Source organism: Symphodus melops (assembly GCF_947650265.1).
Source record: "Symphodus melops genome assembly, chromosome: 23".
In the NCBI taxonomy this organism is placed as follows: Eukaryota; Metazoa; Chordata; class Actinopteri; order Labriformes; family Labridae; genus Symphodus; species Symphodus melops.
The window spans coordinates 4720816-4737447 of record NC_136713.1 but is presented as its reverse complement, the minus strand read 5'-3'; the positions used below and the strand labels follow the sequence as shown (position 1 = coordinate 4737447).

The following is a 16632-nucleotide window of genomic DNA, read 5'->3' as shown; positions in this document are numbered from 1 at the left end:
AGTAGATTAAGCTCGGCGGGGAGCCATTTTCCACACACACACACACACACACACACACACACACACACACACACACACACACACACACACACACACACACACACACACACACACGTGCAAGTGTTTTTACCTGCACTTTGTCATGCAGCTCCTGAATGCTGCCGTCCTTTCTGGACACAGAGCACTCAGGGCTCTGCAGGATGGCCTCGCCACGGGTCATGTAGCTGTGGACCTCTGTGAAGTCCACGTCAAACCTGTGCACGCACACACACACACACACACACACACACACACACACACACAGAGTTAAATCATTGCATTCAAATTCAAAAATTCTAAAGTCTGTCTGATTTCACAATAGCTCTTGATTGGCTCCCTCCATTAAGCGTCACAATTACTCCATTCAATCAGGCCGATGTGGCAAATCGCCTCATGATGGCGAGGAGCCAGGTAGTTAAGCAAACGGGTTTCTACAACATCCACGTTAAACTTATTGACATCATGAAGGTCTTTATGATGAGAACACTTTTATTACTGATCATCAAAACAAGATGACGACATGAATAGATTTACGTTAATCAGACACGGCGACGTCAAACATTGGATCTACACAGCAAACTGTACGTTAGCATGCAACCATGTGGATTATTTCACTAAACTACAGTCCATACTATTTTCAGCTCTGTGTCCACCTGGGTGTGAAAAGTGCTGGGAGTGTCTGGGATCCGTCCTGTCGCTATGACAACAGTGTAGTTTAATATTTGAGAAGACACGGATCACAGAGAGTAAGATGCTAACACACGTGGGAATATCATACATTTTGGAAAAGTGCGTCGAGACGCCTTTCTTTAAAAAAAAAAAAAGTTCAACTTGAGCACTCGGGAGCAGCCGCACAGAGACGGCAGAGCGACAGGTGGACACAGGGCCTTAGTGACAGGGAGAACATTTACTAAAAGGGGAAACTTTCTCCCTTTAATCACAACTTTAGATGTGTTAAGATGATCATGGGAAAGAGTATTCTGGAAACTTTGAACGACACCTCTTTAAAGTCTGTGATAGACTCAAGGTCCAGATAAAAGACGATACTTGATTTGTATCCAGATTCTTGACACTTTAAAATGTCGTATAGAGTCTGAAACTGGAGGAGTGAAAAGTTCAAGATGGCCGCCTGAAATGTCGAGGTGAAATGAAGCGTACATTTTTAAGTTCCTCTTCACGGACTCGCCGACTTTCAACCTGGGCATAACACATCTACTTCTAAGGTAACTTCTTCACCACTCACTACAAAATGCAACAGGACTTTAAGAACCTCCTACTTCACTTCTATCAAAGGATTCATTTCAGGGCTCCTCTATTATCACCATCACAGACGCTCATTATCAGAATCTGTTTCATCACCTACCTGCTGAGATAAGACAGAAGAAACGGGTGCATGTAACTGAACATTTCACAAGAGTCAGTCAAAAAAAAAAAAAAAACACTTTTGATGTTTCCAAGCTAATTATAATTCAAAGTTGACCTTCTGAAAGTTTCAAAACACACACACACACACACACACTCACACACCTTTTCCTGAGTTCAGAATCCACCACGACTTGTCGCTTCTTCTGCGGCGGCGGTGACTCTCGGGTCTGGCGCAGGGCCGACACCTTCTCCCTCGTCGTCACCTTGGTAACGGTCGCCGTGACGGAGTGGGTCAGCTCGGACTGCTGGGCCAGGCTGACAGCCGACGAGAGCTGAACACGAACACACACACACACACAAATTTAAACAAGCTGAAAACAACAGCAGGTGTTGTACCCGTTTACAAGAGTCTGTCAAAATCATACAGATCCCAAATCACCACTTAACACACTCTCACAACTGTCTAAGTGACTCCACACTCACACACACACACACACACACACACACACACACACACACACACACACTCAGACAAAGTGCAGCAGTGTCCTTGAGAGGCGATGAGTTAAAGATCAGTTGCATCGATCACAAATTATCCCGACAAAAATGTACCAGGACATGAACTACAGATCTGTGTGTGTGTGTGTTTGTGTGTGTGTGTGTGTGTGTGTGATTGAGTGTGTGTGTGTGTGTGTGTGTGTGTGTGTGTGTGTGTGTGTACTCAGACAGCTGTGAGGTGGTTAAGTAGCATTTTGGGATTCCTGGGACCCAAACACTTTGAAAGAGAGAGAGAAGAATTTGAGAGAAATATGACTTTTTTTTTTTAGTAGAGTTCTTTGATTTCTAGTAATTAAAGTGTGTGTGTGTGTGTGTGTGTGTGTGTGTGTCTTAAGGTGTGTTTTGTCGCATAGACAAGACACTACGGATGTAGCGGGTGTAACGGCTTTGATGGCCTTGCTACCATGGAAACGAGTGATCTGCTAATTATCTGACTGATATAATGAGTAATCGAGAGGAAGAGAGAGAGATGTGGATTTATTGATTCCTGTAATTCCTCTGATAACCTCTAACGTTTCCTTTTTTACTGCGCTACAAGAAACGCTTTGGACTTGTATGAAGTTTATATTTCGCTTAAATGAACACGGAGTGATAGCACGCAGGAGCGGAAAAATAAAAATGTGATCGACGACCTTAAACAGCTGCGTTCGTCCTCTCAGAGAGATTCAAGTTTCCTCCTTTGAACTCGGAGTAAAGACTGCTGCCTGAAACTTCAGGGCATAAATGCTCCTTTTCACACCGACAATATAAATAATTCTAGTAATTTAGTGGGCGCTCAGCATGAAGCTCTCCAGAGGGCTGAGAGAATAAAGGCAACATGACAGTGCAGTATCTTCATCAGGCCTGTAAGCCTTTCATCTTCATCGTATCACTCGTCAGTAAGCATGTCAGTTTTAAAAAGCACTTTGTGAAAACACAGAGATAAAAAGGCAGAGGATTTTACTGCATGTTACACAGGAAGATGAGAGAACAGCGGGGGGGGGGAATTTGACGAGTGATGATTGTCTGCTGCTGCTGCTGCTGGTTAAATTCACATCCATAGCATGTGTGCTTCTTGCTCTAGACGATGCAGGTTTATGTCCTTATGGCCTTCCTCATCCTTCAGTAATCTTCATTTTCATGCAGCAGAGCCCTCTGGAAGTATTCGCTGACCTCTAACACCCAGACAATCCGGTGATTTCCTCTGTCCCTCAGGCCAAACACTTACAGCGACCGGGGCAGAGTTTCATCAAAGAGGGATAAATGTCACCTCAGTGTGTCCCAATGCATCAATACATATATATAGTTTTTTTTTTGCATTAAACCAGAGCGGGTCACGCAGTTTGTCAAGTTTTCAGGCAGGAGGAAAGACTTTCTGCTACAATCATTTAATCAGTCGTTATTTTTCCATCTCGTCCCCGAGTTGCAACTTCCAGCTGGTTTTCGTCCTACCTAATCAAAAACTGATTAAGAGTAAATGAAGTGTACTCGTCTCGCTGCGAGGACAGAGACACAGCGGAGACTCGACTCAGCCCGGACAGACTGTGTGTCCTCTGTTTGGTTGGGAAGATGAGCCTCTGTGCATTTTCTTTTCTCTCGCTTGGTTTATCTCTGAAAGGGAAGAGGACAGTACGACGAGTCGTGCAGCAAAGGGACCAAGGCCAGATTCAAACCCACAACCTGTGGGATGACGACCACATCGGGTGCCTCCTGTTGTGACCTCAAGGCTATGCGGCAACCCTGGCGATTTGTTTCCACGGAAACTCTTCAGTGAATTTCTTAGCATGCTGCAGTGGCCTTGTTTACTGATTACACAATATACTCTGTGTTGGGCATTTCTCTTCACACCGTTATTATCTCCTCGTTGCTTTTTATTTTAGCACAGCTCAGCTAGCATGTGGTTGTTATTCCTAAAAGTGCTTTTAATACTGTAACTGTAAACATTGAAAAGAAGTGAACCTGGGCGCTGCTCATCTCCAGACTCTGGATCAGGCGGTCCCAGCGCTGAGCGAAGCTGTCCAGTCGGGCCTCCAGTTTGCTGGCCACCTCTTTGTTCTTGACGCTGGACAGCAGGTCCTGACTCATGGAGCACAGCTTGTCCATGGTGGGACGCTTCAACTCCAGGTCTGCTTTCACCGCCTGCAACAACAACCACACACACCGACTTCAGATTCTTCCCTCTCTGTGCTGAATAAAAAGGAGAGTCGACGTGTTGCAGGGAGACTCACGGCGAGACGGCGGAGGCAAGCCACCATCTCTGCCTGCTCCTTCAGGTTGGAGGTTTTGATGGAACGAACCAGCTCCTCCTTCTGAGTCAGCCAGGAGTCGAATAAACACTGCAAGGAAAGGAGACAGCCGATCAGATGAAGGAGGTAGGAGATTAAAGAAGGTCAGGAAGAAGAACAGAGGGGAACAGAGTAGAAGCAACAGAAGGAGAAAAAGATGGAGGAGAAGAAGGAGAACGAGAGGACATGATAGGATAAGTAAAGATAAGAAATACAGAAATGTATACAGCAAGAGGAAAGAACAAGGGTAAAGAAATAGTACAAGAGGATACGGAAAAGAGGAGGAAGGAAGTGAAAAAGGAGACGAGGAACGAGGAAATGAAAAAAGAATGAGAGAGGAAATGAGGAGACGTGTGGAAGGAGGTGCACTTAGAGTGGCTGTCTCCTGACTGCAGCTTCCTCCTTCCTCAGGTCTCGTGTCTGTGACAGCGTCTCTTCCTCTGCCCGCCATTACAACCGGAGCGTTTCCGTTATCAGCGAGCGGACGGTTCATTTACATCCAGAGCCTGCGGTGCTACTTCAACGAGCGTTTAGCCAGAGAACGGGGAAAATTCAATTCAATGTATTTCCTGATGTTTTGAATAATTAATCAAATTAAATCGGGTTCTTATGGCTCATGTCTGGAAGCCACTGCAGGCAATGATTCCTCCTAATGAAACAAAGTGGAGAGGTTATTTAATAATGATTCTGCACTTTATGTGTGCAGCTGAGTAATCACTGTTCATCAAACGGGGCTGGACTCAAACGTCTCAACGATTTGCGGGTGAAATCCTGGCGCTTCTCTTTCAGAGCAGTCAAGAAAATCTCAAACTTCATCCATCAGCGTCAGGCGTGCTCGCTGAAGGGCGGGATGCAAACACACGCCACACATTATTAACACCTGTAGGTCTTGAAGACTTTTCGGCGGGTCGGAAGTGGCCAGCTGCTAAGTGAGGCCTCGTACCTGTTCGTTAGTGAAGTGCTGCCATTTCAGTAAAATTTCTTGAAGCAGAATCCAGCGTTCTTCTGTCCATCTACAAATGGCTGCCCAGCGGTCACCAAGCACCTGCACACACACACACGCACACACACGTAGATCAATATGCATACAATATAAATCCAAGATTAGCAGAGAAATTCGTCTCGACTCCCTGAAACATTTTCATCACATTGGATCAAATGCTGAGGGTTCCACGTCTCTACTTGCCAGTTCAATTTCTTTTGCTGCCAAAAAAAAAAAAAGCGCTTGATTCATGCTTCTCTCTCTCTCGCAGAGGGACGGCGCCGAACATGACGGTGGACAGGCATGAAATGCCTGAGATGACAGGAATAAAAAATATCTCTATTTTCCATCCCACCGAATGAAACAATGACCTTTTGAGTTTCGTAATGATCAAATGAAAAGGTGAAATAAAAGACATCCTCAGCTTCAGGGACATGCTGTGTGTCCTCGCTTTCTTTCTAGTTTAATCCTGAACCAATCTGACCAGGAGAAGTCTGCAGCTTTATTTCAGTGAGCTTACATCATGATCCCCCACATGTAGAAAAAAGCAGGCTGACATAGACAGTGCAGTGGGATTCACGTTCCACATGCAGATATTCAGCTTCCTTACATAAGTAAGCTCATAACTTGTTGGTCGTGTTTGTACTTTAAGGTTTACGGGTTCACTCTGCCGAGCTGTGAAACTTTATTTTATATCGACGTGTTGGCAGATGACTGTCAGTCCAACAAAATGCCAGAGACGTTCTTCCGTTTCATTAAACTGGAGAAAGACGGAGAGCCCCTCGGAGTGCAGGTCGCTGAACAGAGTCATCAGAGACGGAGCGACTGAGGGAGGGCCGGGGAGGAAATGAAAAGACAATGAGATGGAGGAAGAAAAAAAAAAGTGAGGGACAGGCGAGCGGCTGCAGACAGACGTGGAGAAGGAGACTCAGCAGGTTAATCTTAAGATGAATGGCCTGTAATTAATCAAGCGGCGGTGGAACAGCAGGAGGAACCCCCCCTTGTTTGCATTTTTACATTCCTGCACACGATGCCCTCTCTCATCTACTTTCCCCCTCTCTTATTTTGTATTTGGAAATAGACTGCGCTGCAGGAGACCGTGCCAGCTCAGGCTCAAACACACACTTTCATTTGGTTTCTAATGATGTTAAGTGAGATTACACTTTTCATGCAGAACAACTAGGCGTGCTCGGCATTGGAATCGCTTAATATGACATGCTGAATGGAAGATACCCGCAGCTGCATTAATATATTCATGCAAATGACTCCGTTCGTCTGGAAGTGACTAAAGTTTTGGGAGGAGAGATTCTCATTTTGGTGCTAATCTGCTTTCAGTACAGAGCAGCTTACTTTTATCCACAGCTCCTCAAACCTTTTCTCCCCAAGGAAAGGTTTCAGTCACATCCAATTATCGACATTTCTTCATTTCCTGTTTCTTGCTCATCGCCCGCTCTGCCCAAGTCCTACCTCAGTCTGCCTCGCTCGCCACACGTTTCCAGAAGACAATATATTGAACTCACGGTGACTTCCCCTCCCCTCAGGTCTCAATCAGTTCATCTCATGTGCAGCTCAACATCACTGTTATCTGTGATAAAGCCTGCAGTCCAACACGGCTGCTGTCCGTATGTACAGTCATAACAGAATATCATGAGCACACACTCTGAAGCCTGTAATAAATACACATCTCTGAATGTGTGACTGGTACTCTAAAGATCATCAGGATTGTTATCTGACTACTTATCAGCTATTAAAGACATGCATCCAGTCATTGTCCGTTTTCTGTCCCAATACTTCAAAACACTATTTAACATCAATCCAAATAGAGGATAGAGTACGGTGTATTGTGTGGGAGGATGCCCTCAGCTAGGCTGAAGAATGAGAGCTACTTCCTGTTTGTCATCAAATAATCACATGACCGACATGAAGTGAAATGATCAGGCTGGATATGGCTGTCGATCTCTCTCTTGTTTTCCTGATAAATCCTTCAACACCCAGTCGTAGCATGTCCTTAATCCCTACCGTCCACCTCAGGGATCTACGTACGCCATTGATATTCTTCACATGTTGATCGCTTCTGCTACGCTTACAAATGCTGATCTACTTGTTTATGGTGCATTCTCTCATATTCAATCCATTTCAGAGGGAAACACCTTCAAACATGGCGTGTGGCGGTGTTTGGACACAGGACAGCGTTCTGCAATTAAGGCTCGTGCATTAGACGGAGGTGGAGATCAGCGGCTGTAGTTTTAATAGATTTCAGCTTTCTGCTCTGGAAGTTAACAAGGGGAACTAAGAGCCATACATCAGGAACCAAGACAAGCGTGGAAAATTAACCGTACAGGCAGAGTCCGGCATAGAGCTGGAGTTTGTGCAATGATGACTTATAGAGTAAACAAAATCAGCAGGAAGATGCAACACACACACACACACACACACACACACACACACACACACACACACACATCTCCCTGGGAAGGTCTAATTACAGCACAACACCAAAGACAAACCATCTCCCGTTCAATCTATTTTCCCAGAGAAACAACAACGGAGTGCCGAGCCCACTCAGAGAGAACAAGAGAGCGAGCGAGAGAGAAACACGATTAAAACGAGAGGAAAATTAGGCCTCAAGACGTTTGTCCTCCTACGAAATTTCCCCAAAGCTTTGTGTGATGAGTAATTGTTTGCACAGTGAGGCGTATGTGTGGAGGTGCGCGGCGTTTTCATCTGGGCTCTTCTTTCATGGATGAATGAACCCGGGGACGTGGAAAAATCGGGGTTTCAGTTGACGACCACGGTCACCTGAAGTTTGCTCTCCAGAGCGGCCGTGGCGCTGTCTCCACTGTTCTCGTCCACCACCACCACCATGTGGGTCAGAGAGTTCACCCGCACCTGCTCCAGCTCCAGGTCCTCCTGCAGGAGCTGCAACACACACACACACACACACACACACACACACGGCAAGTTTATTTATATAGCGCATTTCAACAACAAGGGAATTCAAAGTGCTTTACACAAGACATTAAAACGCATCATGACAGACGAAAGAAAAGATACACACAAAAAAAATATAAATCAGTGATTAAGAATCACTAATAAACAAGTTAAAAATCACTGAAATCATTAAAACTTAAAAGTTGTCCAAGTAGAAATATTTCAAATAAAATTAATTTAAGGAAGAATATAAAAGGATTTAAAAGTTACAGTGCAGAGTAAAATATTAAAACCTTAATTAAAATATTTTAGTTAAAGGCAGCACACACACACACACACACACACACACACACACACACACTTAAACATGGTAGGAGACGTTGATTATGTGTGTCCTTGTACCTTTCAAGTCCTGACACCTTGATTTGGTTGAGTTTTTTTTCCCCTTTCAGACACTTCAATAGACTGATTTAAGACTAAACGGGCCATCTTCAGTCTTTAAACGTTACCTTTTTAACTCTCTTTAAGACACTTCACCGTGTGTCCAATCCAACTATCTTTTCAAGCCGTATCAACACTCGTCAGTGGATTTATTCTTTCACTTTCCTCCCTTAATAAAACGTGTATGCGTTGACACAGAGTCACATGTCAAGTGATTTTTTTTTCCTCTCGTAATTACGAACGGTGACGCTGGAATAAAGCAGCAGAAAAAGGTCAAAAGCAGGTGGTTGAAAACCGCCGTTCATAATCAATGCATGAATAAAGTTGGGAAACTTTGAAGAGCTCAAGTTCTCTTTAACGTTTATCATATCTCAAGATGACTTTGAGCAGAGCGGGGAGGAAGATATGCTTACTCAAAGCTTTGAGTTTATTAAATCCTCGTGCTCGTGATTGTCACCAAACAAAGAAAAAGGAAGTTTGGCTCGTTGCCTTTATTTGACAGGACAGTGGAGAGAGAGAGTGATGGGAGGGATTTATGTATGAAGGACTGAAACAAGGGCCTTAAACTCAAACTATTAAAGTGTTACAACAAACAATATCATGTGGGGTTTTTACAAATCTTCTGACTTTTAACAAAAAAACACATAAAGAGACATAAAAGCTGAGCTGGCTGTTTGTCTGTCTGTGGTGACGGTGTGACTTTGAGATGACTGACAGCATGCTCTGTTTGAGCTGAAGTGGTACAGCTTTATTTATGGGGGGGGGTTAATTTTCTATCTCTCATCTTTTCAGTGGAAAAAAACAGAAAACACAAACCTATCCAACACGAGAGTGCCTGAAACCGCTTCAGAGAGCGCTCAACGACTACACGGAGGGAAGCTGGTCTGCTGCTCGCTTACATTCATGGTGCCAATCCACAGCACTCAGCAAATCAGGCCAATAAAACAAAGACCTTTGAAAAAGCTGTTGACCCATTTGAGGAGCCTCCATGTTGAGTTTGGCAGAAATCGAGACTTTTGGAAATCAGTGCGCTCGCTGGTTGAGTGGGTCTGAATGTCAGAGAATGAGCTCTGAATGAAATGTTCTCGGACTACAGGAAGCTGCTGTAACACAGAGTTACACAAACGCTGCTTTTTTAAACACTAAACTAAATGTTGGCTGATTTGAAACTCTGATAGACTAAGAATGTGAAAGACTTGTACAATCACTGATGTTGATGACAGCTGTGTTGCGTTGGGTTAGCTCCGCCCACCTTGTGCTCTTCCACTTGGTGCTTGACGTCCTCCAGGTCAGGACCCAGCGGCTGAGCCCCCATCCTCTTGATCCTCGCCTCCGTCACGTCTAACCAGTTTGTGAGTTGCTGCAACTGCTGGTGCTGCAGGTCCATCAAGACCTCGTGGAGCCTGAGAGCGAAAGAAAACTCCAGTGAGCGTGTTTCTCGTGGGTTCACCACCATCAGAACCAGAGTCCTGCTGAAGACCAGATCAGGGAACAGGAGGTGTGACGCCCCGAGTGGTGCTGCTCGTCTAATTGGGAGAAACTCTTAAAGCGGCCCGTCCTGCTCTCACATCCACCCGGACCCGGTCCGTCTTGTCTAAGTGGTATTTGGTAGTCAAGGCCATGCCTGCACAGCGTTGTGCCCGAATCACAAGATTATCAAAGGCGATAGCTCAACAGTTAATTAAATTTGGCTCGGTATCAGTTATCATCCGATTCACCATGATTAGAAAGGCCGCGGCTCTTTGTGTCCGTGAGTGTTGGCGCCTGTGGGGACGCTTTATTTACAGGCCCAAATTAAGATGTACAGTCATCTTTGCTTGTGTTAGTCTACCAAGTTTACCAGATGGGATTTGCAGCATTTCAATGTGTTTGATGTTATACTGGATAATACAATCAATCAATATGACTATTCTTCATAACTTCTATTTATTTACACATTGGAAAGGGAAGCGTCTTTACATGCATAACGTACTTACATCTGTCGCTGGTCTAACTGTGTGTATTTACACCAGACAAACTGAAGATGTTCACTAAACTATGCACAATTCATCTGGCGACATAAGTCTGGAAAAAGCTGCAGATTACAGGGGACAACACGGGTCAGTCGTGCTGCAAGTTAAGAAAATGCATTCAACAAGACCAAGACAAATACAGCGACAGAAACGTGCAGTGAATGAAAGAAAAGTGCTGCAATCGAACAGAACATCTGCATTCACAGATGATTTACTGTAACTTTAAACTTCATGATCAGAATCAAAATCAGAAGCACTAAGACTCAGTCCATCGATTTTCACGTTCGTATGCATTTCTAAATATGCATCATTCCTGAATTTGCAGTTTGGGCTCTGCAGAGGGATTAGCCTTGCTAGCCTCTGTAGCTCATGTAGCTACAACAAGGGCCATAAATATTCACCTGCTCTGTCTCTCCATGCTCGCAACTCTGAGGTGCTCCCATCGCGAGTTCAGGAGGTTCATCTGCTCCCTGACCTCCGAGTCCTCATCCTCGCTCAGGTTCCCCTCCCCGAGCAGGGCAGCTCCAGCCCGGAGGACCCGCCCCACGCTGCTCTGGTGAGTGGTCAGCTCCACCATGTACCCCTGGTGAGAGACGGACACACACACACACACACACACAGTCATCTGTAAGAGGAGCAGTGCCTCACATCAGAGCTCGTTTCCACCTCCCGCGTTAGTTCTTAATCTTTTCTCCCTCAAGCACTTAACTCTTCTTATATGATCCTTCTCACAGAAAACCGGTCAGGGTTAATTTAATTTTCAGAGCATACAAAGTCGATTGCGAGCCAGTGTTCCTGTAAGTCCACACTCATCAGTCCTATTTGAACACTTACAGGAGCTTTAAAACAGCCGGTCTGTGCTGAAACTCCACACATCAATTCAAAGTGAGTTACCCACTCTCCACTGGTTCCCAGTAAGAGACCCTGTCAGGACACTTCGGACTTTGCTTATTGTTAAAAAGTACTTTGGTAGCTCTGTTTTTCAATGTGTTATTGTCTTTTTGTTTGTTGCCTTCGACCAGCTAACAGCAGATTTCAGATGAAGGGCCACTTTACCCTCATTACAGCAGCCTCTCAAGCCTGGCCCTTTAGTGATGCTCAAAGAAGCTCACCGTTTTTCTACTTACTGGAGATGGCGTGTTGTTATGGAATGATTGCTGCTATTACTATAACGTCTTTGTTAGGGTTTGGTTTTGTTTGGGGGGGGGGGGGGGCAGCTGGGTTTTGCCTCTGCAGAACCGAGCAGAAAAGGAAAAACAGTTTGTTTACAGCTACTGCAGGGGAGCATAATTATTATTCTGTTATTATGACTCTACAAACTCTGGTTTCAAAATATTTAACATCTCATTATGTTGCTCCATTTAACAGGCCATTATCGTCTGGTTGTCGCGGCTCTCCTGCCTAACTCGTCTTTATGATATCAAAGAGATGCTCAGTTGTGGAAAAAAAGAAAAGTTCTCACGCTATGACCGAATCGAGCCTTCTTTTACCTCGACGATGTGTGGAACTGTTTCTCCAACATCAGCACTGCTCCACTTCCAACAAAGAGAAACGTTGTTGTGATAGCGGCTCTCACCTCATGTGTGTGAAACTGCTCCTTCACTTCCTCCACATTGCTTGAGATTGAAGGCTGGCCCTGGAGTCCATCCTCCGCCGACAGCAACCACGTCAACACCTTCAAATTCAGAATTCACATGAACATGATGATATTCAAGACCGGCAGAAACGATGTGTCCATCGAGTCTGAGCGTTCACGACACAGGCTGATGCTCTCAGCTTTTAAAAACACATTTCTCATTCAAGCTTTTTTGTAAAAAAGACTCAGTAAATTTCCTAAAACAACGACAGAATGTGTTTTTTTTTTTCACATTAAAACATTAGGAAACAGTGTTAGTGGGGCACTATATTCAGCTGTGGAGGAATACGTATTTGGTAGGTGTAGGATGAAATGATATGTCTTACATGGAGCTCTGTGGTACTTTTAGCTCTTTGCATGCACAGACAACACTTTCCACGCAGTATGCAATCATTGTTGTTTGTATTGAAGAATTGATCAATAATCAGAAGCACACCTCTTCCAGAGCAGCCTGGTAGCTCTCCAGGCTGGTGGAGCCGGGTGGCAGAGGACTGAGGCCGCGCTGCAGCTCCTCCTGGCTGGGAGTGAGGACCTAAAGGGGGAGAATCAACAGGCAGCATGAAAGAAAGGAGGGAGGAGAGTCCTGTTAGTGTTTACCATTACCGCTGGAGACAAGCAGCTCTGGCCTTTGTCCGACCTTTCACTAGCGGTCCTCTTCCACTCTCTCACCATATCTCTCTACTGATGTGGACACTAACAACTTCTCTGTCTTTATCTCTGCCCTGCGCTCCTGCTCTCACTCCATTCTCTCGCCGGTAATAAGCTTCTGAAAAGACACACAGGTTCCCCTTCCACGGCGCTGATAAGCGTCCAGCCACAGTCAGCAGCGCTCTCTGCCCGCGTCTGTTTTGTTTCACTAATGTGTTCTTGGAGAAGACGCATGAAGACGTCTGCTGACAGAATCAGAATGTCGTAATGTACTAAGAGAAAGGCGTGAAGATTTGAACTCTCCTGTAATGTGTTGTCAGCTCTGTTCCTCATTTCCTGGAGAGGAAACACTGAGACAGTTTGTGTGTGCTCGGCTCTGCGTTACATCCTCCATTTCAAAGAACAGTGGGTGTGCTACAGCGACGCTTATCTGACAAATCATCTTGGCTTCTTGCAAGGCCTTTTAGGTGCCAGCCAAGTCGAGTCACCCGCTGTTACATTAAATATTTGACACAGTCTCTGAATACTTTCCACCCCAGTCTGGGCAACATTTAGTCACACAGCACAGGGCGACCGCTTTGAAAAGATATCTGATCATTTGGAAATGTCATGTTTTGGAGTAGATGGACACATTAAAAAAGAACCAGACGGGCACAGAGGCTGTGTTATTCTGCTCCCGGGTGCTGCAGAGCACACAGATACAGAAATGTGTTGTTTTTTTTAGCTTGTGTTTTCATTTAGACATGTTACAGTTACACCGTGTTTAAAGGAAGTGTCACAGTCCAGGGGAAAATCTAAAGACTCAAACTAATATTTATGAGAGCAGATAACCTGGCTCATTTAAAGTTTTAAAATATTTTTAATAATCTTTTTACTTTATAATAAAAGCTCTCCGAACTTGTCAAGAAAGTATGAAACGTAGGTGGTTAAAAGAAGGTAAGTCAGCACCACCTCAAAACGCCAAAAAAAAAAAAAAGTCTGAGTCAACAAGTCTCCACAAAGCAAAACAAAGGACAGACAGTGCAACAGCCAAAACGTGCTCCGGCAGACGGACGTTTTGGCGTGGAGTGTTAGCATTGCGAGACACGGACCTGATCAGTAAAACGCCTCCTCTTTTGCTCGGGCGACTTGACATACGCAGCCTGGGTGTAGGCATAGCTTTTATAGCGAGTCTGAGGGGAGGCGCTCCGCACTCGGCCCTGAGCCACACTCACTGTGATCTGAGAGAGAGATGGAGAGGACACAGAGAGAGAGAGAGAGAGAGAGAGAGAGAGAGAGAGAGAGAGAGAGAGAGAGAGATGTGTTGGTGGGAGAGCGAAGAGAAGACAGGCGAAAGAATGCAAAACAGAGAGCGAAGAGAGAAGAAGAAGCAGCAGCAAAGTGAAAGATATGAAAGAGAAAGTCCAAAGAGAGCATGGTGATGAGGCAGAGAAGCAGAAAAGAAAAAAAAAAAGAAACATGAATAATCACATATAAAGCTCTGTTTCCATCCAAATGTCAAGCTAATTTTAGTTGAACTTTAGAAATACAGATTAGCTGCATTTCCATTACCACAGTGTCGAGAAACACACATTCACCAGATAAATGAAAAGTCTCTGAAATTTATTTTGGGCAAGTCGTAATTTACTTTCATTTCAGCAAATGTTACAAGTGCTGCCTTCTTTAATGCTCCGTGGAAGAGGAACGAGGAGACTAATAGGGCGACACAATGAACTGACTCAGGGATCTTATTCAGCTCAGGACCGACAACATGTCAGAAGTGTCTGTGAGAAACAGATTCATATCTTTAATCAAGCTGAAGTTAGAGGATCAAACATTCGATAAATAACCAGAAACACTATTCCCCTGTTACATAAGGGAGTCAGGAAGACATCCAATTATATTTAGCAACTGTAATATTATCAAACCACATCATAGAGACACGTAGAAGTAGAAGTAGTAGAATGCCAAAGCGTGGTGATTCTGTGACTGTGAAGGTCGAAGACAGTGGAGGAGTTTTAACTTTGAGGCTTCAAAAACATCCTTGGATGGAAACTCAGCGACACATAAAGACGACATGACAGCGAGACAGAGAGAGCAGGCGTGTTAAAGACAGAAGCACAGAGTCAAAGCTGCTGCTGCTGCTGCTGTTGTTGTTGTTGTTGTTGTTGTTGAGCAGCTTCTGTCTAATAAACTCCAACAGATCGTCCACACATCAACAGCTCGTCGACCGTCTGCAGGTGTTCTTCTTCTGAGAGTGAGGAGGTAGGAGTGAGGAGGTAGGAGAGAGGAGGTAGGAGAGAGGAGGTAGGAGTGAGGAGGTGAGAGTGAGGAGGTAGGAGAGAGGAGGTAGGAGAAAGGAGGTGAGAGTGAGGAGGTAGGAGTGAGGAGGTGAGACTGAGGAGGTATGAGTGAGGAGGTGAGAGTGAGGAGGTAGGAGAGAGGAGGTGAGAGTGAGGAGGTAGGAGAGAGGAGGTGAGAGTGAGGAGGTAGGAGAGAGGAGGTGAGAGTGAGGAGGTGAGAGTGAGGAGGTAGGAGAGAGGAGGTGAGAGTGAGGAGGTAGGAGAGAGGAGGTAGGAGAGAGGAGGTAGGAGAGAGGAGGTGAGAGTGAGGAGGTAGGAGTGAGGAGGTGAGAGTGAGGAGGTGAGAGTGAGGAGGTGAGAGTGAGGAGGTGAGAGTGAGGAGGTGAGAGTGAGGAGGTATGAGTGAGGAGGTAGGAGTGAGGAGGTGAGAGTGAGGAGGTGAGAGTGAGGAGGTGAGAGTGAGGAGGTAGGAGTGAGGAGGTAGGAGGGAGGAGGTGAGAGTGAGGAGGTAGGAGAGAGGAGGTAGGAGTGAGGAGGTAGGAGGGAGGAGGTGAGATTGAGGAGGTAGGAGTGAGGAGGTGAGAGTGAGGAGGTGAGAGTGAGGAGGTAGGAGTAAGGAGGTAGGAGGGAGGAGGTGAGAGTGAGGAGGTAGGAGAGAGGAGGTAGGAGTGAGGAGGTAGGAGGGAGGAGGTGAGATTGAGGAGGTAGGAGTGAGGAGGTGAGAGTGAGGAGGTGAGAGTGAGGAGGTAGGAGTGAGGAGGTAGGAGGGAGGAGGTGAGAGTGAGGAGGTAGGAGAGAGGAGGTAGGAGTGAGGAGGTAGGAGGGAGGAGGTGAGATTGAGGAGGTAGGAGTGAGGAGGTGAGAGTGAGGAGGTGAGAGTGAGGAGGTAGGAGTAAGGAGGTAGGAGGGAGGAGGTGAGAGTGAGGAGGTAGGAGAGAGGAGGTAGGAGTGAGGAGGTAGGAGGGAGGAGGTGAGATTGAGGAGGTAGGAGTGAGGAGGTGAGAGTGAGGAGGTGAGAGTGAGGAGGTAGGAGTGAGGAGGTAGGAGGGAGGAGGTGAGAGTGAGGAGGTAGGAGAGAGGAGGTAGGAGTGAGGAGGTAGGAGGGAGGAGGTGAGATTGAGGAGGTATGAGTGAGGAGGTGAGAGTGAGGAAGTGAGAGTGAGGAGGTAGGAGTGAGGAGGTGAGAGTGAGGAGGTATGAGTGAGGAGGTGAGAGTGAGGAGGTGAGAGTGAGGAGGTAGGAGTGAGGAGGTGAGAGTGAGGAGGTAGGAGTGAGGAGGTAGGAGGGAGGAGGTGAGATTGAGGAGGTAGGAGAGAGGAGGTAGGAGAGAGGAGGTAGGAGAAAGGAGGTGAGAGTGAGGAGGTGAGAATGAGGAGGTATGAGTGAGGAGGTGAGAGTGAGGAGGTAGGAGAGAGGAGGTAGGAGAGAGGAGGTAGGAGAGAGGAGGTGAGAGTGAGGAGGTAGGAGAGAGGAG

General features: G+C 45.8%; 1 protein-coding gene across 1 annotated transcript in view; it reads right to left on the bottom strand.

Moving 5' to 3' along the window:
* Positions 1 to 16632, bottom strand: part of LOC306818363 (dystrophin-like) — a gene marked incomplete at its 3' end in the record, with an annotated part of 151902 nt that overhangs the window by 53023 nt on the left and 82247 nt on the right. The window contains 11 exon segments of the mRNA XM_079335917.1: positions 131 to 254; positions 1567 to 1736; positions 3901 to 4080; positions 4170 to 4277; positions 5170 to 5271; positions 8008 to 8127; positions 9833 to 9983; positions 10994 to 11175; positions 12169 to 12267; positions 12665 to 12760; positions 13968 to 14096. Coding sequence (XP_079192043.1) covers positions 131 to 254; positions 1567 to 1736; positions 3901 to 4080; positions 4170 to 4277; positions 5170 to 5271; positions 8008 to 8127; positions 9833 to 9983; positions 10994 to 11175; positions 12169 to 12267; positions 12665 to 12760; positions 13968 to 14096 — 1461 coding nt within the window.